The following is a 24,711-nucleotide window of genomic DNA, read 5'->3' as shown; positions in this document are numbered from 1 at the left end:
TACCCAAAGGAATTAACCACTTGCTGGGTTTCAAACAGAGACTAAGTTAAATAACAAACAAACCAGAGATACCAATACTGCCCTCAGGAAATCTGCCATAGCTAGATGTCAGTTCATTGCACTGAACAGCACAAAAGCAGCCAGCTAAGTGATACTGAGATTTGTTTTTCTATATGCTCACCATTATCTCTGCCTTTTCTGGCAGATGAACAACTCCCCTTGGGATAAGGAAGACAACATCACTTTATAATAGATAAACTATTTTGCCCAGTATATTTTGGTATTGCACCCTCAATAACAGCATGGCCTGCCATTCTGCAAGCTATCTTGAGTCCTTGTTTGGTAGAAAAGGTAGCATCAAAAATGAATATAATACCATCAATTTGCTTATTTGAATTCTCACTAAGGATGAAAGAACCACCCATATATGGGTTCAAATCCGATCTTGTGAGTTTTTGACTGGATATTGCATAAGAAAGTCAAGCAAAATTTTCCCCAATGAAATGTAGCCTAAAGAGAACCAAGGGAAGGTGTTCATGAAACTTGGAGGTGGGGGAGACACCTTAATGCTAGGCATATTGTTGGAATAAACCAAAACCCCTGGTATAGTAAATGTAGAATTTAGCGAATAATGAGATGCACCATTTGTTGGGTGGGTTGTGTGTACTGGGGGAATGGGAGAATGGGGGGGGACACACAATTATTCTTAGTGCTGCAGGTCCTGGCAACCGTCCAATCCTGAAGAACCCTCACACTGGCAAGGGTACTCAACAACTGTATGCCAACTTGGGGCCATATCACTACCAACACAACCCTGTATCATTGAAAGGCATCCTGTCAGATGACAGAAACCAAGCTGCATTCCATTCTCTTCCTAAGACACAACTTCAGAAACTGGCACTGGCCCTCTCCACTCCACACGGCAGTACAGCTTGCAGGACAAATCAGACTAATGATATCAGAAGTCCATTCTTCCTCCTCATGCTCTTGATCACCCTTTTAAAAGTAGAATTCTTACAACATACTTGTGCCTTCTTTCCACAGCATGGACTTTGATTGGATCCTAGCATGCCAAGTGACCTGCAAACCCTGCTTGTCCTGAGAAGCTCTCGGCCTTTCAATTAGCCCTCCTGACCTCTGAAATCCTCAGCCTCACTAAGCAGCCATGCATTAAATCCCGGATCCAAGAGTGGAAATAGACTTTGTAAAAGGCTTACGGCCCTATTTATTGCACCATAAGCATGACGGGTTCTGATGGCATGGCATAACACTGCAGAAGCTTACTTTCTCATCATCCTCTGTGTCCAGACAGTCCTGGTGTCTGAAGAAGTAAGGTGGTAAACTCTCAGAGTGTATCTGTCATGGTCAATACGAGGGGCTGAAAAGAAAGCAGCCTCAGGAAGCCAAGAGCTAAGGCAAGAACAGTAGGGAGCCTGTGGCCTATTGGCTATCCGCAACCACAACTTTGCCTCCTTACCTTCCCCAGAGATTTAATAAAAGCTGCCACAACTCTTTCCCCACTACTCAAAATGCCATAAAAATCTGAACAGTAGTTTGCCTTTTAAACACACAAACTCAAAACACAGAAAAACAGTCTTAGCAAAAACTAGAAATTACAACCAGAAGTGAGTTCCAGCCATGATTCTTAGCTGATCTAGCCCACTAGGGGCAGGGCATGGGAGTGAAAACTGACCCCTGCTGCAGCTGCCTACCTTTGATCTTAGGAATCATGACCATAACACACTTTTGTTGTATTGTGCCTTCAAGCTGTTTCCAACTTAGGACAATATAACATTACACTGTTTCAGTGCCATTATTCCATTTTAACTACTATGACAGCCTCCTATGTAACCTTGGGATTCAGAGTATGGGGAGATCCCTTTAAGTTTTTCAGCCAGCGAGCTCGTTTGCTTCATTAAACTACAAAGCCCAAAATTCCACAGGAGGCAGCCATAGCAGTTAAAGTGGAATAATAGCACTACAACAATGTGATGTGGTATTATCCTTACAGAAACCCTGGGGTTTTCTTGGAAAGGTTTATTCAGGTGGGGCTTGCCTTTGCCTACATTTGAAACTGAAAGAGTATAACTTGCCCATTAGGTTTCCATGGTTGAGGTTGGAATTTGAACTCCAGTTTCCCAGTGGACGGGTCCAACGCTCAGACCACAAGCTACACTGGTTCTCAATCCTAATACTCAGATCTTTTTGTTTGAAAAAAGATGCCAGCCAAGGTTATCCCCCCACCCCTCCCCAATATTTGGACTTTCAGCATTGTTGGACTACCACTTCCATTAACCCTAGCCAGTATAATCAATGGTAAAAGATAATGGCAGCTGAAGCACCTGCACCATCTAGAGTACAGATATAGTACAGCAGTATCTAGAGAGCACCATGTTTCCCCTCCTTGATCTAAAGAAACTCAGAAGGCCTTCCAAGGCAAGAGCATTCTCTACCTGCTCAGGCTAATTTCTGTCTATTTTTGCTAGATGTGTTTCAATCTTGGCCCCTGATATTAAAAATAGATGTTATGGTGGAGTCATGGTACAAAGTAAATTCTGTCCTAGGTGGGCATCATCCAACCCTTAATCCTGGTTTTTGTACTGTAATCATTTTATATTGGTACCAGTGGCAAAAAAAAGCCCCAGAATTTTCTCTGAAAACAAGGCATGTAGGGAAGGAGATGTCTGTATAAAGCAGAATTACAGATTTATATTATTGAAAATCTAAGCAATGAAGCAGCAAATTGAGCAGGGTGGCAATGGCAAGGTGCAGCACCCAGTGGATGGGGGGGGGGGGGGAGGCAGCGAGACACTAACTACCTCCTACTCCTTGGAAATTGCCAACCCTTATTCTATACAATGTGCCACAATGTTAAATGCCATGTTCAGGAGATCCACTTGTGTTTAAATAGGAAAGGGAATGACACAGACTTAATGGTCACTTCCAGGCAGTGAAATCACGTGTGTAAGGAGTTCATTCCAATGTGTTCTTCATTGTTGGTGAGAGGAGAAAGTGGCTGGGGGGAAACTAATAAATTGCCACCACAAACAAAAAGAAGCAAAAAAATAAATAAATAAAGCACAACCTTAGGTTACTGCACCTGATAGTTCTCAACATCCATCAGTTTGAATGTGCCCAGATTTGTATGAAATCCTCTGCATACTTTGCAAAACACAGCAGTGCAGCTCAACAGCAATGGTACACTACACTGTTAGGGGGTGAATAAATTAGAAAACAAGCATGGAAGAACCTCAATAGAAAGGCAAAACAGCACACGGTGTGGCAATTCTTTACGTTAGGAGTGGGAAGGAAAGAAGGGAGAAGAGAGTGTGAGAGAGGGGAAGAGAGAACACTCCACATGGGGCCCACAAGCTATGCAGAATCAAAACTCTGAGCATATTTTCCTTTCGTAACAAACCAATGCCTTTAAAAGGCAACAATGGAGAAATCACAGAGCTAAACAGTCAAGTAACCAAGGGATCCTCAGCATCCCTGTGGAAAATTGAGAGCAAGGCTTATCCTGTGCATGTTCCAGCCGGCCAGAGACCAAATCACAAGACCAATCAGCTAGCACTTTGTACAGTTTAAATGAATAACAGGGACTAAATTGGGAACGCCGAAGTATCTGTGCCACAAAAGAGGGTATCTCTCTCTCTATATATATACACACACACATTTAGAGAGATAGGTGGAGAGCTTCAGGCAGCCAATGGTGTGCCTCTTGGCAGTCGCTCTTACTGCCCTGGCACGTATGCACAATCAAATGAGGCTTCTCTCCAGAGAAAACAGCTAGCCATAGGTCTTGGACCAAAATTGAGAGCATATGGGTCAAATCCCAATCAGCATCAGCCCACTGCAGTAGATTGCTTCCACAGGGGATTTAGTGCATACCTCAGTTTCTAAAGAAATCGATTAAATACAAACAGTCCTAAGAGCAAAAGAAACCAGATAATAAAAGAAAGACATACTGCATGCTTAAAAAGAAAAAGGATCAGCGTGATGAACAAAAGGCCCCAGACATCACAGACCTTTACCAACAGGTATTTTACAACAAATAAAATCTCTGCTCCAAGAAATTTCCCAAGAAAAGTCACCCCCCCCCCCCACTTCAGCTAGTGAAGAAGGCTCCTTGCATGGTTTTACTCACTTGCTGTAAACTTCTGACAAGTGTGTAGATCCCACCCCTCTATTACCGCACTTGCATTCTCTTCACATTTTCCAAGTGGTAACAAAATAATTCCATTTCAGTGAGGTCCTGGATCCACTTTAGGTTTGAGTCTGAACTTCAAAGAATATTTCTGAGTTGCTGAACCTACACCTTAGATAACTTCTTGAAAAGTTCAGATCAACAACATAGAGCAGATTCATGACCCTACGGACAAGGCAACCAGCGGATATGGTTAGTCTGATCTCTAATGGAACCGCTAAAGACTTGTGAATACCATTAATGCAATTCATTTTTTGAGAAATGAGAATAAAACAAAACTACCTTATCAGGATTTGGAATGCATATCTGTGGCTTTGAAAGTGATGAGATATTTCCCAACAACAGTTTCTCATTGGGGGAAAGGAGCTCGATGGGAACAATGAGAGATGCAGTACTACAATGAGCCCTTGGAATCTACTGGGCTTTGGTGACAAGATCCCTCATGGATATCAAAATCTGTGGATGTTGAAATCCCATTATGTGCAATAATGTAGTAAAATGGTATCCCTTGTATAAAATGGGGAGGGAATCAAGATTTGTTTTGGGAATTTTGGGGGAGATGATATATTTTCAAGTGATTGATGGTTGAATTTATATATATGGAAGGCTAACTATATACGTCTGGAGGGCCCCAAATTTGGGAAATCTACTTGCAGAACAACTGGCAAAGGGAAGCAAACCCTAAGAAGCAATCACAATTTCTCCTACTCTTTGGGTCTCAAAATCAGTGTGAGATGGCATAACAACTCATTCTTTCACAGTGCCTTAAATCATGGAGGTAGGTTCACTCTCTTTGTATACTAATCCCTGGAGGGTGGGAAGAGGAAGAGAGTAAAAATCTGTTTACTCTGGGTTTCTGCTGTTGGTGGAAGCAAAGATAATTTTTTAAGATAAACAATAAAGAGAGAAAAGGGAGACCAAGAAGGAATCAATTCCAAGGTGAGAAGTAATAAGAAAAAGAGGGGGCAGACAAAAGGAAAAAAGAATGGACCTTTGGGTTGCTTAGAAGAAAGAAAAGGGTAAATGTCACTGTTCCATTTGAGCACCAAACACAACGTTTGATGAGAAGGCATTACAGTAGCATGAAGGTGGCTATTCCTGCAGCCACAAATGTTTGTAACCTTGATGACTCACACTGCCTTAACCATGAAGAATTACCACACACAGAGAAACATATTACACCCCAGAAATTCTTCTCCAATTCAGAGGCACTGTGTAGACAGAGACACCCTCATTGGTTACTGAAAATGTGGTGGAAAGGAGTATGCCGGGGGCAGGCCTGTAGCGAGGGGGGGGGGGGTTAGGGGTTCAACCCCCCCCCCCCCGAAATTTTTCAGGTTAAGAAAAAAAACCTGGTTTACTCATGAATTTTAACTGGTTAACCAAATCCCCATGCTAAGTCTATGAGACATAAAACATTAAGAGTCCCTCCAGGCACTATCTCAAGCAGATATTGACAGGTCTGAACCCCAGGGGGGGGGGGCGCGGGGGGGTCAGGTGTTCAACCCCCCCCCCCCCCCGAAATTTTCAAAATCCCTCCTGAAATTTTTTTCTGGCTACGGCCCTGGCCGGGGGCAGATAAGTGTCAATAGAATCAAACCATACTTTTTCCTGAATCAGGGAGAAACAACATGGTTATCCTGAGCCAATCCATGAGGAATCAGAAAGATCAGGGGTTTACTTGAACATTCTCCAGGACTCACAAAAGCAAGTGGCAACTGCACAGCATGATCCCGTGACTAAGTACTCTATGCATAATTTGGTAGAACCTGACTGCCTTCTTGGGAAGAAGTAAAAACAAGCACTCTTAAGGGCTCCCTACTTTTGCATTGAAGAAACTTAATCACTGGATGCAACCACCCACATCACAATGTCAAGGACAGGAATGCTGAGTTTACATGCCTACTCAGTTTGACTGCCTGGATAACCAGGAAACAGATCACTATATTTCAGCTAACCCACCCTGAAAGCTGAAAGTATAAAGCACTCCCATGTGACACAAAAATGCAGTATTCCCCAGTGTAGCTTCTTGCTAAAATCCTCCAATGACAGTTTCCTTATCGTCTTGAGTAAAAATTGTTTCAGGGCATTCCAGCTGTAGCTGCTTCTGCATGAGAGTGAGGAAAGATGAACAATGAAACCTTCTTGTGGGTGAAATCTGTGTCACAACTAAAACAGGAACTAGCAAGCCTGGGATCAGGTTACCCGAGAAGCTGCCTCCTTCCAGCTATATCTATCTAGACCTCCTTCAAAAGCCTTCTTCCCAATGCCACACAAAAAAATGAAGGAGGCGACTGCTAAGGGAAAAGTATCTCACATACATACATACACAAACAAACACAGAGAGAAGTTTGCTTAGTACTCTGTTGTCATTCCAGGACAAGCAGAAGATTTTAATTTCACTAGTAGTTTTTATCTTTAAAAACTATTAGTACCTTATCACTGCTACATTCATGCTTTGGTGCTAGAGATATTCTTTATTTTAATTCAAATTGTAATTGATTTCTGGGTTGGGTTATAATGTATTTTAATGTTTATGGGTCTAATTGTTATTCTTCACTGCCTTACAATGTCACTTCTTGGATGCGGGATAGAAATTACTGCTGTTTTATGCCTTCAAATCATTTCTGATTCATAGCAACTCTAAGGTGAATCTATGATGAGGTTTTCTTGGCATGATTTGTTCAGAGAGGGTTTGCCTTTGCCTTTCTCTGAGGCTGAAAGAGAGTGTGAATTGCCCAACGTCATCCAATGCATTTCCATAGATGAGCAAAGATTCAAATTCAAAGATTTAGAATCCTGGGGCATTGTGGGTGTACTAGCTTAGTGAGACATTAGCACTCTTTGGCAGAGAAGGTAAAATACCTTACAAAACTACAACTCCCCTGATTCCATAACACTGAGCCATGGCAGTTAAAGTGATGTAACTGCATTACTTCTACAGTGTAAATGTATCCTAGATGCCCACACCGCACAATGATAGCAGTTGACACCAAAGCTCCATTATATGGAATCCTGAGATTTATAGTTGTGCCACAAGAGCTCTCTGACAGAGAAGGGTAAATATCTCACAAAACTAGAAATCTCAGAATTCAATAGCATTTGAGCCATTGCAGTTAAAGTGGTGACAAATTGCTATAATTCTGCAGTGCAGACACAAACCTAATCTAACACTCGAACCATTACCTCATGCTGGCCCCAAAGATACAGTTAACATTTTAATAAACCGTATCAACTTTCTAAGATTTGTTTTAGTTTTTTGAAGGTGACGCTCACTTGTTGTCTCCTCTAAACCATTCCGCCAAATAGCTGAAGGACACAATGGTTGCAGTTAGCCATCCCTAACTAATACAAATAGCACTCATTGGTTTCTATTTCTTTCTATGACATGCTTTTAAAGGGCAAACTGCAGTCCACTCCCCTTTCCATTAAATGAACTAAACATATTTTTAATGTACTCAGTGTCCCAAATATCAGGGCACAGAAGGGCATTCGCCTTGCTTCATTTTCTTCCTGTCCCCAAATGTCACACCTGCTGGTTTTTCCTTGTACCCTGAAATCCATCACTCTGATGAATTCACCACCGCTGCTCCCATTCCAAACCTGGCTGAATACAGTACCTGCTCATGGAAAGGAAGGACAGTGTTAATCATATGATAGAGATTTAAAGAATTTGTTCTTTTAACACAAGCTCCCCTATTCTTAAAAACACTTTCCCAAACCAACATTGCTTTTTATGAGGTTCCAGGTTCATTTAGATTTCTTTGGAGAATGAGGGCTCTGTAAAATTATGTTTCACACTTCCAATAGTCTTTTATTATTATATGCATTTCAGCCCCATCTTTGAATTCTAATCAGTGTTAGTGTTACATAAAAAAGAATAAGTCCAAGTAAATCATGGGCAGGCTTTCTAAAGTGCTCAAACCTCTGATGATGAATCTTGGAGTACTCTGGAAAATTAAAGCACTAAGCCACTTAGGTTTCAAAATAAGAGTAATGCCAACAGAATCCTTCAAATGCAGCTCATGTGAATTCGCTGGTTAAGTGTACCAAACTTAATTCTTGAACTAGCAACCTGAGCTAAAACCAAACTGGAACAAGTTCCACTAGTTAAAGTTGCAAACAAAGTAAATGAATGGTCTCACTGAGACCACCTAATTTGAAGAGAAGGAAAGAGAGAAGCAAATGTTTATTGTTTAATTTCAATCTCAATTTGCTTAATATATACTTTAGGCCCTGTAGAGTATATCATGACACCTTAAGTATCATTTTGAGTCAAAAGGTAGGACAGGCTTTCGCAATTCTGTCTGATCAGAAGCCTCCAGCTTAATATTTGAGATCTGCTATCCAAAGCTGCAAAGGGCATAAAATGACATTAACTGTAAGGAGAAGGCAATACATGATAATATCCTTCCCCAGTTCGGCAATCTGTCAAATGTGCTGGAGTATAACCCCCATCCATTGCTACCTTTAGAACAGCTGCACTACATCACCAACCACTTCAGAGAGCTATTCCATGTAAACAGTGGTGTCAGGGGAAAACACTGAAACATCAAGATAGTTAATAAAACTGTTCAATCTATCCAATTTTGAAGATGATTTGTTTTTGGCTGTGTTATAAATGCTGGTGTTTGACCTGAACTAGAAAACACAGAATAATATATAGTCTGCTGGCTACTACAGTCTAGCAATATTGACTGCAGTAGACATCAGTCTTGGCTAACATAACCATTTCAGAGGGAAGCTGGAATTGCAGTCCTGGATGGCTGCTCATTCTGTATTTACACACCTAGAAAGAATGCTGGGTAATGTCTATTGATAGGATCTGCACGACATTACAAGTGGTGCCTTTGGTTTGGTCAGGTAGTGAGTCTTTTTACAAAAGAAATTATTTGCCCATAGGGAGCCAATTACAGTAATCAAGACCACAATGATTAACTTGGAGGAATTTGCCCTCACAACTGGAACACATTCACCTGGTATATTTCCAATGCAGCCTGAAAGTTCTTTCTTCCTTTTGCTTTCATGGCAGGATGCTTAAATTCCAGGTGTATCAGCATTTCCCAGCACCCCCACTCCCACCACTAAAGGTCAGATTTCAAATTCAATCAGTGACAGCTGAAATTACTCTTCCTCAGCATAAAAGCCCACTGAGAGACAAAACCCAAAGCGACATCCTTCTAGCTTTACACAGTTAAAGCATGTGCACCGGAACGGCATTTGCACAGTTAAAGCTTGTATGCCAATTACGATCGTTCCTGGAGAAATCAGACCTGGCCATTGTAGTACATGCATTGGTTACATCCCATTTGGACTACTGTAATGAGCTCTACATGGGTCTGCCCTTGAAAAGTGTTTGGAAACTTCAATTTATGCAGAAGACGGCAACCAGGCTCCTACAAGGAGCTGATCTCAGAAAACATAGCACCCCTCTGAGACAACTCCTCTGGCTGCCAATTTGTTTCTGGGCCCAATTCAAGGTGCTGGTTTTAACCTATAAAGCCCTACATGGTTTTGGTCCAGGCTATTTGAGACACCGTGTCCCTTTATACAATCCAGTCAGAGAGCTAAGGTCCAGCAGGGAGACCTTGGTATCAACTCAGGCACCTTCTGGCATGCACTTTAAGAGGACCAGGGAGGGCTCATTTTGGGGGGTGGCCCCTATGCTATAGAACACATTGTCTGAAGCATTAAGATTGGTCCCTTCTTTAATGGCATTCCGGAAGGGTGTGAAGAAGTTCCTTTTTGAGAAAGCATTTAATTAAACCAAGTAAGTGGTAGTGGAGGCTCTGGGTTTTTATCTTGGTTTTTATGTTCATACGGTTTTAATTGTGTTTGCTGTTTCAAATATTGATATTTTAATTGGTGGTTTTAACTTTGTATTGTATGTTTTGTTCTGTTGTTGTCGCCTTGGGCCTGTGCTCAGAGAAAGGCGGGATATAAATTTATCAAATAATAAATAAATACCTTGAACTTTAAAATTATATCCCAGTCCTAAAACCAGCCCCGCGAAAGGATTTTTAAGAAAAAAATGTGTCCTTATCAGGTCAATGGAAGATCAGTGGTCTAAAGAGCCTAGTGCTATCTTTTGATCCAACTAGTTGGGTTGTCTCATCTCAGGATGTGTGACTTATGTGGTAACTGTGTTACCCCTTTTCCTTCCATCCAAATGCACGGCTATGTGCCAACCACAAAACTTAGAAGATGTTTACTCCTCCGGACTATAACCCTCACAATGACTCAATCAGCAAGGCTACTTATGTTTCTGGAAGATATAACTCCAAAAGTAACTTTTCCAAGCTCTAATTGCTATTGTGTCATTTACATCATACACCATACACTATCATGGAGTTGTGGTTAAGACAAATTTACCTGGACACCTACCTAGTATATGAGGCAATCCTGTTGCTGAATCCACTATAATACCACCCTAGAGTTTTCATGTCTGTGATACAAACAACATTAAGTACAAGAATCTACAAACATCTCTATTCAGTGCTCTGATATTATTCAGGGATTAATTTTGAAAGTTGATAAATCAAATAATTGTGCTCTCTTTATGCAAAAAAAAAAACCTACCTAATCCTTACAACTCTAGACAACTAGCAATATTCCTCAACTTTCTTGTGACCCAGCCACTAGAACAACAGTGGAGTTTGAGAAACAGCAGCGTGATTAATACATTTGAATCTCAGGTCCTAATTACTTCATTACCAGGATTCTATCTACCTTAAAGTAGAGACACAATGCAGCCAAACCTCCATATTCACTGGGGTTAAGGGCACAGGAACCCTGTGAAAGTAAAAAACCACAACTAAGGAAATCGCTATTTTTTAATCCAAAAAAAATACCTTTCTAGGGATTTCTAGATCTGTCATTATAACACTATGGAAAACTTTCACTGAAATTGAATTGCTTTGGAGAACCTTGGGATATCTAGAGGGAACATCTTTAATCAAATCTGTAAATAAACTGCAAATGTGGACACACGATTGTACTCTCCAGAAGAGAGCAGCTACTCCATTATAGTTGGAGCAGTGGCATTCGGGTAGCTGACTCTCACATGACATTCTAATGCCATTATCCAAGAAAATGTTCTCTAGACAAAAACAAAGATGGTAGACTGAGAGAAAAGAAGACTACAAGCCTTCCTCAATCAGACAGGCATAGAACAACAAGGTCAATTAAGAGTTCTTCTAGTGCTCCACAAATGTCAACAAAGTGTATGAAGGCCTTCTTGAGATATTACTATTCAGTTCCCTATGTGTGTCTAGTCAGAAAGGGGCACTATTAAGTATAGTGGTGCTAATTCTGAAGGAGGTATCCTCATTTGGATATCAAAAGGAAAGAAATTTCTTCCATTTTAACTGCTGGTGGGTGTCTTTAGAGATAAATATGCACCTGGTGATATATAAAGGTTGAAGCAGGTATCCACCAGTATGAAAACTAACATTTTGAACATGGATATCCTTTACTCTCAAATTTGTAATTCTCTTTCTCTTCTCAATGTAGATTTTGCTTTTCTTAAATGGAAATTATGCAGGGATTCTAACCCAGATCCATAACTGCATAACTATGCCTCAGGTTTTGCAATGTAACAATCTCTGCTTTCAATAATTGTAATGCTCACCATAGTTAATACTAGGGGTGTGCCATTCAGCTAAACCCCATGCCGTTTTCGCTGTTCGGATTTCTGTAGCCCCCTGATCCATTTTTGGGGACCTCCTGAATTCAGGCAGGCAGAATTCCATTTTTCAATCCGGCAGCTGAAAGATCCAGGAAGATCCAGCCCATTCACGGCAATGGGAGAACTTCTCAGGCTCCCCTTTCAGTCATTTTTAGAGCATCGGTCTTAAGAAATCACTATTTCTGGCATTGTTTCTCCTCAGATACTTCGATAAGAACTGGGTTCAAGGCATCGGATTTAAGAAACCACCTTTTCTGACAATGTTTTCCTTTATATCCTTCAATAAGACCTGAATTTAAGGCAGGGGTCCCCAAACTTTTAAAGCAGAGGACCGGTCCACAATCCTTCAGACTGTTGAGGGGCCGAATTATCATTTGAAAAAAAAAATACAAACAAATCCCTATGCATACTGCACATGTCTTATTTGCAGGGCAACAACAACAACAAAAACGAAAGAACAATACAATATTTAAAAATGAAAACAATTTTAACCAACATAAACCTATTAGGATTTCAATAGAAAGTGTGGGCCTGCTACTGGCCAATGAGATAGTCAAGTTAATTAGGATTGTTGTTGTTGTTGTGTGCCTTCAAGTCATGTCAGAATTTGGCCGAGCCTAAGTCTAAAATTAATTATTTATTTACTGCGTTTATTTACTACATTTATATCCCACCCTTCTCAGAGCAGCTGTATGTACATACAATATATTATATTATTAGCATAACACAATATTAGCATTATATATTACTATATTGAACTATACCACTATACTATTATATAATATGTAATATATAACATATAATTAATATTATTATATGGTATTACTTTTAGTATTATATTGTATAACATAAGATTATTATCAATATTATATGTATATACAATATATTATATTATTAAAACTGATATAAAAATATTATATTATAAAACTGAGGGCGGGGGCCAGGTAAATGACCTTGGAGGGCTGAATCCGGCCCCCCCGGCCTTAGTTTGGGGACCCCTGGTTTAAGGCATCAGACTTAAAATACCACCCTTTCTGGGATCCGTTCTCCTCAGATCCTTCAATAACGCCTGGGTTTAAGGCACCAGACTGAAGAAACCACTTTTTTTTGGCATTGTTTCTCCTCAAAACCCTTTCAGTGAAACTGAGTTAAGGCACCCTTTTTAAACACTTATTTCAGTAGGAGCTATACCACCTGAAGGAGTATTCTTAAAATATATATATAAATTACATCCGCATTTTATGGTGGCTTTAGAAATGGCAAGATACCTCTACCCCACATTTGAAGCTTGTGTTGAGTGAAAGGAACCATTGGTGGCAGTTTCTTAAGTATGAAAAAAGCAAATGCTTATTTATTATTTGAGTCAAAAAGCAAAGCAAGCAATGCAGAGTTGCGAGCAGCACTGAGAATTTAGATAACCAGGGACTGCAGCATGATCTGTCTCTCTCAGAAGCCTGCTTGCAACAGAAAAATGGAGGCCCAGCTTGGCTAAAGACACTTCACGGCGTTCTTCTGTTCTGACTGGCTCAACAGACAGAGCTCACAGAAAAACCTTATGCAGGGTGAGGCTGCCTCTCTGCGCTCCAAGTGTAGCCAAATGAAACCAAAAGTAGCCGTAGTCGGTAGCCCCGTGGACTGTTGCGGCCACATTTTTTAATGTGAGCATAATATATTACCAGGTTTCAGTATTGTTAATTTGTCTGTTAATTGTGCTATCTTTTGTTTGTTTCTATGGTCTCATTTTTCTTTCTTGTATTTTATGTTATTGTTATAAACCACCTTGAGGGCACTTATGGAGGTGCTCAAAGGCAGTATGTAAATGTCTTTATAAATAAACACTTAAATTTTTAAAAAGAGATAATTATGCAGAGTTATATTTAAAAATAGCTTGACTAAACCCTGGGCAAGTTCACCAAGAAATAAGCCAATGTTATTCAACAGAGAGAGGTTATTTCATTTGGCCATCAACTGAGTTTATTTGCACCTCATTGATTCCGCATAGGACTGCAACTTGCAACTCTTTTACAGTCCTGACTACATTTACTCAGAGGTCAATTGAACAGACTTTAGTGAAATCATTTTTAAGTGACTAGGCTTAAGAATAAAGACTGTAGTAGGGAAGAAGCAAGCAATAGGACCACAGAACCAGCAGAATCTACTACTATCCCAAATATGAAAGAGGATCTGAGTTTTCTAACCCAAGAGGGTTGCTTGCAAAAGATTCATCTTTCCCAGGCTGTTCATTGGTTGTGCTACGGCAGGCAGTACATTCATAACTTTCCAGGCTAGAGAAGGGGGGTGAATGGAAAAACATCTTAATTAAAAGTAACTGGGCCTGCACTCATGTTACTGCCAATGCTGGAGGCTCCAATTTTAGGCTAAGCCATCTTTTATTGCTTCCCTGAGCACCAAATGAAAAGGAAACACATCACACTGCCCAGATACAGAAAGAATGAAGGAGAAAAAGTACTTTAGCAACCCAGAGCTTTCACCCCATCTCACATTACAATAAGATAGGAACTGGGAGATGTATAACTACCACCATTGTTTAGATTTCTGTTATTCAAAATAGGCCACACATAATACCCATTCCCATACATCCTTCTGCAATGATCACATCAGATACGGGCATTCACTTCTTGCTAGACTTCCTTCCAACCAAGTGTCTACTCTCTTGGTCACTGGAAAAACAGCTTTGTGAAAACACAGGGATGGCTGAGAAATCAATTGGCTTCACATTTGAATTTGAATTCAATTTGCATTTGAATTCAAATTACCCAATAAACATCTCGCATACACAAAACTGAAAATCATTGACTGTATACTCTGGTGGGAAAGCTCTGGTGAACATTCTGACTCTTACAAAAAGGTAAGAAAGCCACTTTGAGTCTCTGTATGGAGAGAAAAAGCAGGAGATAAAGGGGGGGGCATACTTGGTGTGACTTAGAGCAAACTGACAAATGTGTTTTGGTACAAGATTGTTACCCTTTGGGCACTAGCTCCCAGTATCCCCATGTTAGCTGGGGAATGCTGGAAGCTATGGGTGGAGGGAGAATTTTGATCAAACTCTGGCCTCCCTGGACAACCCGGCAGAAAAGGACATTTTTTTTGTCTGTTGTATCCAGCTTATGGAATAACTCTCCATCTATCAAGCGACCCCAACAGTGCATTTCAAGCTTTTGCTGCTTGGTTTATAATCGTATACATCATGTTTCAGATGGCATATTTTATTGTATTACAGCTTTTGTGCTCTATATGAATTACTGTTTCTTATAAAATACGTCGTTATTGTTAGGCCGTTGTTGTTGTGGCAAGGTATCTATTGCTTGCTGTGCAGACAAAGTCAGGATATATATGTGTCCTTATGAATAAAATAATGCTGCGAGGCTATCTGCCTCTGAATAATGGAGGATCCATCTATTATGACTACCAGAAATGCATGAATCAACATGAATTTATCTTCTTGTTTCTAAACCCATCTCAGCTAGTAGCAACTCAGTATGAATGAAAGGGCCTGTGAGTACAATCCCGGATTAATATGAAGGGGGCTTGAAATGATTTATGGGCCTTAGGTAATGCATGATCTCTTTTATCTACAAAATTAACCCTTTGGCAATATATTCATGGCTTTTCTTAGTCTGTAGCACTCCCCTCTGACACAGCTATTTCACATCTGTGCGTTATACAAACTGGTGGCCAAAACCCCAATGCAAATACAAAACCATCAAGATGGTCCAATATAGTCTAGGAAACAGTTGCAGGGGCAAAAAAGCTTTTCTGAACATCCTTCAAAAATGAATGTGCTTGAATACTCACAACCAGCTGCTTATAAATCTGGATAATGGGTTTTCTCAATGAGATAATACTCACAATAACCCCTTTGTGTAGGTTTCACATTATTGACAGGGACCCTAGTGTCCTTAGAATTAAGGGAAATTCACACCCATGAATGCCTACCATTCAAAGCAGTACCGCAAGCCAACTCTAGAAATTGTTGCTTGGCTAATGTCTTGCATGGCTTAAAACCACCATTTCCTTGTTTTCTGGTCACTAGTAACCAGAAAGATCACTTTATTCTGCAAAGATGAGCCTTAGGACCTCATCACATTAGGAAATATTCCACTTCCGAGACTGTTTGAGAATGATTTCCATGACATTTGCCCCATTTTATTAGTAATCCGTCGAAATCTGTCTGCAAAACATCATAGAAATGTAGTATTTCCAGATGGGATTGTAATAATAGTATTTGAAGTACTATGCAGTTTTCCATTGCTGGAGTGCTGTTTTTCTATGTGATTGGGAAATCAGTATGCATTCCATCAGCAATGATAGAACTTGAAATTTGGGGATGTGTTGGTGGGAGAAGTCTCATGACCCCGGACTGATCATGATGGAAGCGGCCACCATTTCTGTTTAGGAAGTTGAAGTAGAAAGCTCTCTGGGACTAAAGAAATCAAGAATGGCTGCTTTACCTCATTATGTTTTTTAAAAGTTTAGAATGCCTTTACTGTGGGGATGCTAGTATGTTTGCAAAATCTCACAAGAGCGGTAGTTCAGGACTTGGAGGCTACGCAGATTTAGAATTGGGTTTTTTTTTTTTAAAAGAGTGTCATAAGGAGTCTTTCGAATGGATTGGGAGAAGCCAGGCTTCCAAGGTGTGATGGGACAAAATGCAGCATTTTCTGAAGGTAAGAACCATAGTATTTGGGTGTGATGGAGTCAGTATGTATTCCGTCTGCATTCAGTATGCATTCAGTCAGAAAAAAACTATGGGATACATACTGATAGAAATTGCGTATTTCCTAGGGCCCTTCCACACAGCCATATAACACAGAATATCAAGGCAGATAATCCACAATATCTACTTTGAACTGGGTTATCTGAGTTCACATAGCCATATAATCCAGTTCAAAGCAGATAATGTGAGATTTTATACAGCTGTGTGGAGGGGGTCCTAATGTGATGAGGTTCCAAGTGTTAACAGTATTGTTGCTACTCTTCTGACCTAAAGCACAGAAGAAGAAACATCGAATTATATTCTTTTAGTAAACTGCCACTGTCTATGTTTGGCACTTTTTGTCAACCAGCTTCTAGTCAATAGTGTCAGTGTTGTAGTTGATTCACCTGACAGCTGTCTCACTAAAAAGCCAGGGAGAAGAAAAATCCAAAAATACTAAATTTGAAATATTAATCCTTTGAATACCCCAGCTGCAAGAAGGTCTCGCTTGATTGGGTCTATGGAAGAAAACTCATGGCTTCTGCCCACACTAAATAAACAGAGGATTCAAATCTATACAGCTGTCAAGCATTAAATTCACACCTCTTTTAGTAGGGTCCATGTTGAAAAGACTACTAGATCATGTTTCAGTTACAATATAATGCCATACAAAGTACATAATTTCAACATTATGCCTAAATCTTGTACACACTTAGAGAAGAAATCCTACTATGTTCAATGGAATTTAATCTTGGCATGCTAAGTTTTCTGCTGGTAGGTCATTTGAGAACACACAGGAAGCTCAAACATACTTTCCTCTATTCTCATTTTGATGTGGCACAATTAGATCTCTATATTTATTATACTTAATGTTAAATTAATTACTTTGTTTCATTTTGTTGCTGGCATCTGAAAACATGATATTCCACATTAAGAAAAGATGTGTGTGCATCTTGAACTTATCTGTTAACTTATGGAAACCCCATGAATTTCATAGGGATTTTTTAAACAAGAAATACTCAGAAGTGGTTTTGCTGGGTTCTTCCTCTGAAATATACCCAACAAAATCTCATATTTGTTGGTAGTTTCCTATCCAAATACTAACCAGGGCTGACCATATTTAACTTCCAAAATTAGATAGGACCTGCTGTCTTTAGGGCATTTATTCTCAGAAGTAAGTCCCGCTGCATTCAACAGAGCTCTGTCAGAAAAATAAGGAAGAAATCGGGAAGGTCTACCACATACCAAAGGACTGGAAGCGTAAGGCCCTGAAAAAGATGAGGAAATGTTTCAACAGGCAGCTTCAAAACATTGGGTCAATATGAGATAAGAAAACCTGGGTACATTTGAGAAAACCTGGGATGCTTTTTCTGAGCATTATACGTGGAGTCTACATGCCATTTGCTCTACACCAGGTTGTAAAGCAATATGAATGATTACTCAAAATTGTAATTAGTAGTGTTTGTAAAGTATGTTTATAATGTGAGATATGTACACCTGGGGTTGTTTTCTTATTTTTTTATTCTTGTTTTGTGTTTCATCTCCACTGTGTATATGACTTTAGTAAGGAATGGGAGGAAAACGAAAACTCAATTTAGGGACAAACGTTCAACAGAGCAGGATTTTTCATGCATGTATATATTTTTAATGATCAATAAAACATCAAGAGCATCAACAACAGTTACAGAAAGTTCACTATCTTCATCCCACAGAGTACCTTCAAATGACAAAGGCAGATGCTGGCTGAAACATGGATGTGATCATATCTCTGATGAACTTGAACACGCTGGTTTTGACAACTTCACCAAACATTTCTTCATGTCTGGAAAATCTGAAACAGGTCTTTTCATACTACACAAATACACAGTGCCATGATTCCACTTTAATCACCACGGCTGCAGCCCTTGATATACAAAGGTTTGTCATTTGGTGAGGCACTGTAGCTTCCTGGCTGAGAACTGTAAGTACATCTCCTTAAATTGCAGATTCCAGGATTCCACAGGATGTTGCCATGGCACTTAAAGTGGAATCATAATGTTATAATCATCCATGTAAATGAAAAACCCCAAACCATTCCCTTCTCTCCATTCAATCACAGAGCCATAGATAGAGGAAACTCACCTAAACAAAATATAGCTCTCCGCTTCTTACCAAACAGGGAAGTGATGTTAGCATAGATATTCTAAAACACCTGTATACTATTATTCTGTAAAAGAAATAAGCTCTATTTTGTCAGGAATAATACCGTACTTCTGCCTTAATCAACTGGAGGAAATAAAATCATTCCAACAGTGAGAGCCTACACAAGCCAAAAGGAGCATTTACACAGATCTATGAAACAGCTGGAAATGTGTGCATACCATCAGAGAGAAAACAAACAATTTTGTTTTGGTCAATAATAGTTTACGTCTCCAACCGTTAATTAATTGAGCTGTTAGCAAGTCTCTGGGAAAACAGAGAGGAAATACTGCCCAGGGAAGCTCCAAGTGGCGGCCTGTGATACCATTCTTATTTTTCCTTCAACAAATGAAAAATGGAAGAGCCAAGCCGCTTCCTCGCTCTTCAGGGGAGACTGAAGTCTCTGGCTCTTATCTCCTCAGCAGCGTATACCAGGAATTCCTGAGACTTTGCAACACCTGATGAATTAGCAACAATGATCACAAACTCCAAATGAAAAGCCCAGAATGCACTGTGCTGGTGTAAATCATACATTTCACACTGCTGCACAATAAGCCCCTTTTGATGAACCATCCAAGCTGCAGAAGAAAAGGCTCTTAATATCTAACTGTTGCAATGCAGTCATTTTCAGAAACATCCTTTCGCTCCATGCAAGACAGCTATCAAGGTGAAGTTAAGGCAGAAACTGGTCACCTGTCCTATTTCTCAGCACCTTGGTCTACTCTCCTGCAGTGCTGCTTCAAAGACAGGAAAGAGGGGGCAGCCCCAAATCCTGCAGGAGTCTCCATTAAAAGACATGAATGATATTCATTATCTCATCACATTCTGACACTTTAGCTTCTTAGGATAATGTGATCTGCGGCTATGACACACCGGGGGACAAGGCAGGATTTGCTTGCCGAAGCAGCTTCACTGGAAACTCAGAGGCAGCCCAGTGATAAGGAGAGGATAGTATAGTATAGTATAGTAGTAACAACAGGGAGGGAGGAAAGTCACAAGCCAAGCCTAGGAACCACCTCACTATTGCCAAGCGAAGCATGTGACAGTGGCCCAAGCTGGCGCCTTCTCTACCATTTCGTCAGAGGTCAAGGTACAAGTGCAAAGCACATTTACAACCTGAATCATTTTTCCAAAGAAATCACATGCCAGGCTCAGTTCTACTCCAGACTTTAACCCTTGAACATAGGCAGAGAAAGAGAAGAGAACTAATTAAAAGGTTTTTAAAAAAGAATTTTCAAGTAATGAGCAATGTTAAATGTTTATATACATAGTAGATTATGCATTAACCAAAACTCATGCAACTGGCAAAATTTTAAGTAGAATTGCATACTGTATTCACAAATCTGTTTTTATAATACAGTAAAACTGTGATACATTATGCTTATTTGTCCTAATTTGCTTTTAATGACTGTACTTCAATGCTAATATCTAGTCAATCCAAAGTGCATAGTATGATATATTATTGAGTATAGTATTAGGGCAATTTTTGGTAGCACCCAGAAAGTACATTCCAATAGGTGCTAGTTAACTGGGAGCAATAACTATATTAGCAATAATGCAACCAGCAACACAGACTGTCTCAACTATGGGTTGCTGTGAGTCTTTTGGGCTGTATGACACACCTCACAACCTCTGAGGTTGCCTGCCACAGATAAGGGCAAAACGTCAGGAGAGAAAGCTTCTGGAACATGGCTATACAGCCCAAAAGACTCACAGCAACCCAGTGATTCCGGCCATGAAAGCACTCGACAATACACCGTCTCAACTATGTCAATCACAGATTTTCAGGAAATTTCCACTCACTGGGCCTTTCAAACCCAATATACAATGCTCAACTTTCTCTTCACATAACTATGCCTGGAAAATCTTGTATTTCAAAAGGCCAGATATATCTCAGTCCTCCAGAGTAGTGCACATCATGAAACCATAATATTTCATAAGACTTCAGAAGGCACCCAGGGTGCTTTATGCAATCTTATAAACCTTTTATTTTTGTCTCAATGTGTTTTCCACTGTTCCCTTCAGGCTTCCTAGTCAGCATTATGTAAATACACTGTGCAAGGCAGAAAATACAAACGCCTGTTTGCAAAACATCTTTGCCCTTTCTGCTTTCATCCCAGCTGTCCACATCTCCCATTGAGCCCCCTCCCCGCACACCAAGGTTGTCCCGAGGCAAACTGGAGTGGAGGGGGCCGAGCCTGGTCTGGAGCAGGTCCAGCCCGGTTTCATCCGGCCCATAAACACCCTTCCGCTGGGAACGGCTCGGACCCAGCGAGCCCAGGAGGCGGGGGCTTGTTTGGGACCCAAACAAAGCCGATTTGCCTGTTTCGGGCACAAAATAAATCAAAGCATGAACGAGTGGCATGCGCCACATCCCAAATTAAAGCCGCTGTTGAGTAATCTGTGCAAAAGAAACGGAGAGCAAGTGCGGAAGAGGGAGGCTGGGGTGGGCAATGCCCCCCATGGAAAAGTCTTGGCAGCCGCCGCCGTGGGCTCAGGGCTTGAGTGATGGATGCCTGGTGGCTTCGGGCAGGCTTTTCCTCCCCGGGAAAGGAATGCCTCCCGCGGCCGCCTTCCCAAGCAGCACGGGCTCGTGACCAGGCCGGCGCTGCCAAGAGAGCCGCCACCTGATTGGAGCCCGCCCAGCGCTGGTCCCGAAGGGGCTGGCCTTCCCCGAGGGGCTCGCCGGGAGACTGGCTCGCCTGCCCCTCTTTCCCCCGGGTAGAGAGGCAGCAATAACACGCACAGGACCCCCCCCCCCCCCCCACAAAGCACCCTAATTGGTTTTGAGCCTGCAAAGGAGGCACGCATTTCCAAAGTTGCTTCTTGGGAGTCCTTCTCCTCTTCACTTACTAGCCTGGAGCCCTCGGTGGCGCAATGGCTGAAAACCTTGTGCCGGCAGGACTGCTGACCGACAGGTCGGCGGTTCGAATCCGGAGAGCGGGTTGAGCTCTCTCTGTCCGCTCCAGCTCCCCATGCGGGGACATGAGGGAAGCCTCCCACTGGATGGTAAAACATCAAGCATCCAGGTGTCCCCTGGGTAACGTCCTTGCAGACGGCCAATTCTCTCACACCAGAAGCGACTCGTTTCTCAAGGCGCTCCTGACACGAAAAACCTTACTAGCCCTTAGAATCCTAGAATTCGAAGAGACCACAAAGGCCATCCAGTCTAACCCCCTGCCATGCAAAGCTGATGGTTAATAAGCACCCAGGACTCTCCCCCATCCAAAAAAAACCCACTCTACATCTGTTTTGAGCCTGCAACTGGGTCCAAAAATGGGCAGAAATGTCCAGTGTTCTTTTCAGGAAGCTATAAGGAAACCCTCTTTCCCCATCTCCTTCCTAAGCTTTTTTTTTCCCCCAATCGTGTCAGAAGCGATTTGAGGATACACTGCAAGTCGCTTCTGATGTAAGAGAATTAGCGGTCTACAGAGACGTTACCCAGGGGACGCCCGGATGTGTTACTACTGGGAGGCTTCTCTCATGTCCTCGTATGCTAGAGCTGACAGACGGGAGCTCACCCCATCTCGCGAAGTCGAACCGGCAGCCTTCAGGTCAGCAACCCAACCTTCAGGTCAGCAGTTCACAAGGGTTTAACCCAGGCATGGCCAAACGTCCGCCCTCCGGGTGTTTTGGATTCCAACGCCCACAATTCCTACCGGCTGTTAGGAATTGTGGGAGTTGAAGTCCAAAACACCCGGAGGGCTGAAGTTTGCCCATGCCTGGGTTAACCCATTGCGCCACCGCGGCTCCTATCAAAGCTGAAGGCAGAGAACCCGCAAAAGCGCAGGACTCGCACCCAGGACCCAACATCTGCTTTGAGGTCCCGGAGGGGGGCAGAGGCACCCGGGAGGCCTCCCTGAAGGAAGGGCTCCTCTCCTCGGCGCTCCTGGCGGCCCCACGAAGAGGCTGAACTCCGGCCTCTGAGGAAGGCGACGGAGCGGGAGCGGGGGGCGCAGTGAAGCCCCTCCCGCGCCCTCCTGCTCCCCAACATCCAGGGGAAGCAGGCGCCACGGGCGGACGGGAGGCGACCCCGAAAGGCGCCGGGAGCTGGAGGCAGAGGCAGCGTGACCCGGCTCGGCTCCACGTGCGCCGCGTGGAAAGGGAAGCGTTCCGTTCCCGGGCCGGCCGGCCGGCTGCCTCTCGCCTTTCCCGCTTCCGCGCGTGGGAACCGCTCCCCTCCCTCCCCCCTGAAGGCGAGGAGAGAAGCAGAAGCCTCCGGGTCCCACGTGTCTCCAGATATGTCAGCTCCGTTCAAGCCCGAGGCACACACAGGAGGGACACGCTCGCCGGTCTGGTTCAACAGGAAGCCGGGCTCGCCAGGCAGGGGGGTAGCCCTTGAGAAGCCCGTCTTCTCCGGAGGTCTGGATGGAGAAATGGATAGATGGATGGGAAGCCACGTTGCCGCGCGGGGCCGCAGACACATATCCTGACCGGAGGATGCGGGGCGCCTTTCCTTCCTTCCCTCCCTCCCTCCCTCCTTGCCTGCCTACCTGGCTGTCGGTGAGATAGTTGAAGACGAAGGAGGAGAGCTCCTCGTCCAGAAGCGCGCTGCAGTCCGGCTCCGCCATGTTCCCGCTTCTTCCTCCCTCCTCCTCCTCCTTCTCCGGCGGCGGCGGCACCCAGCAGCAGCATGCGGCAACAGCCCTCGCCTCAGAGCCAGCCAGCCAGCCAGCCAGGAACCAGCCCAGCCAAGCCGGCGAGGAGCAGAGCGGGAGGCGGGGCCCGGAGCCCGCCGGAGGGGAGGGGGAGGGGCCACGCGGGGAGAGGGCGGGGCCTCGGGGAGGGGAGGGGCCTCCGCGGGGGCGCGGCGGAGGATGGGCTCGCGGGAGGAGGGACGGCCAGGAAGGCGCTCCCACTGCGTCTGAACTGTGGGGCTCATCCTGCGCGACTTGCACTGCCCTGGCTCAGTGCTTTTGGAGTTGCACTTCGGTGAGGCAGAGAAGGCTCAAGACCTTGTGAAGCCACAACTCCCATGAAGCCATAGCGTTGAGCCTGGCCAGTTCAAGTGGGGCCAAACTGCTCTAGTGTGCCTCCTCACACTAGAGCTTGGATCCACTTTAGGGAGGGGGCTTTTCAACAGACAGGTCCTGGGCCTCACTTAACTATAAACCCCAGAATTCTGCAGGAGGCAGAAAACGGATTTAAAGTGGATTCATGCTGTAGTGTGATGAGGCACGAAAGGTGATCACGTCATTATCATCAGGAGCCCACGGTGGCTTAGTGAGTTAAAGCCCTGTGCTGGCAGGACTTATTTATTTATTTATTTATTTATTTACAGTATTTATATTCCACCCTTCTCACCCCGAAGGGGACTCAGGGCGGATCACATTATATACATATAGGGCAAACATTCAATGCCCATATACACATAGAACCGAGACAGAGACAGACTCAGAGGCAATTTAACCTTCTCCTGAGGGGATGTTCGATTCTGGCCACAGCGGGGAGCAGCTGCTTCATCATCCACTGTGACAGCACTTCCTCATTCCAATGTCGTAAATTAGTTAAATTTGCCTCCCCACTTTATAAGTGGTACCTTATTTCCTATTTGATAGATGCAACTATCTTTCGGGTTGCTAGGTCAGCAAAGAGCAAGGGCTATTTTTCTTTTTTAATTGACGGGTGCTCACCCCGCCACGGGCTGGCCTCGAACTCATGACCTTATGGTCAGAGTGATTTATTGCAGCAGGCTGCTCACCAGCCTGCGCCACAGCCCGGCTTGATGACTTGAAGGTTGGGTTGCTGACCAGAAGGTTGCTGTTTCAAATCCAACCCCGAGAGAGCGCATATGAGCTCCCTCTATCAGCTCCATGCGGAGGCATGAGGGAAGCATCCCACAAGGATGGTCAAAACATCCAAAATATCCGGGCATCCCCTGGACAACGTCCAATTCTCTCACACCAGAAGCAACTTGCAGTT

At 42.9% G+C, this 24,711-nt stretch overlaps 1 protein-coding gene across 1 annotated transcript in view; it reads right to left on the bottom strand.

Moving 5' to 3' along the window:
• ppargc1b (PPARG coactivator 1 beta) overlaps positions 1 to 23,518 on the bottom strand; it is a 145,523-nt gene extending 122,005 nt beyond the window's left edge. The window contains exon 1 of the mRNA XM_008104657.3: positions 23,283 to 23,518. Within this exon, the coding sequence (XP_008102864.2) occupies positions 23,283 to 23,360 (78 nt within the window). The 5' untranslated portion in view covers positions 23,361 to 23,518. The remainder of the gene's footprint in view (positions 1 to 23,282) is intronic.
• Between the last annotated feature and the right edge of the window lie 1,193 nt (positions 23,519 to 24,711).

This window comes from Anolis carolinensis, chromosome 2 (assembly GCF_035594765.1).
Source record: "Anolis carolinensis isolate JA03-04 chromosome 2, rAnoCar3.1.pri, whole genome shotgun sequence".
NCBI lineage: Eukaryota > Metazoa > Chordata > Lepidosauria > Squamata > Dactyloidae > Anolis > Anolis carolinensis.
This window is presented reverse-complemented; position numbering and strand designations above follow the sequence as displayed.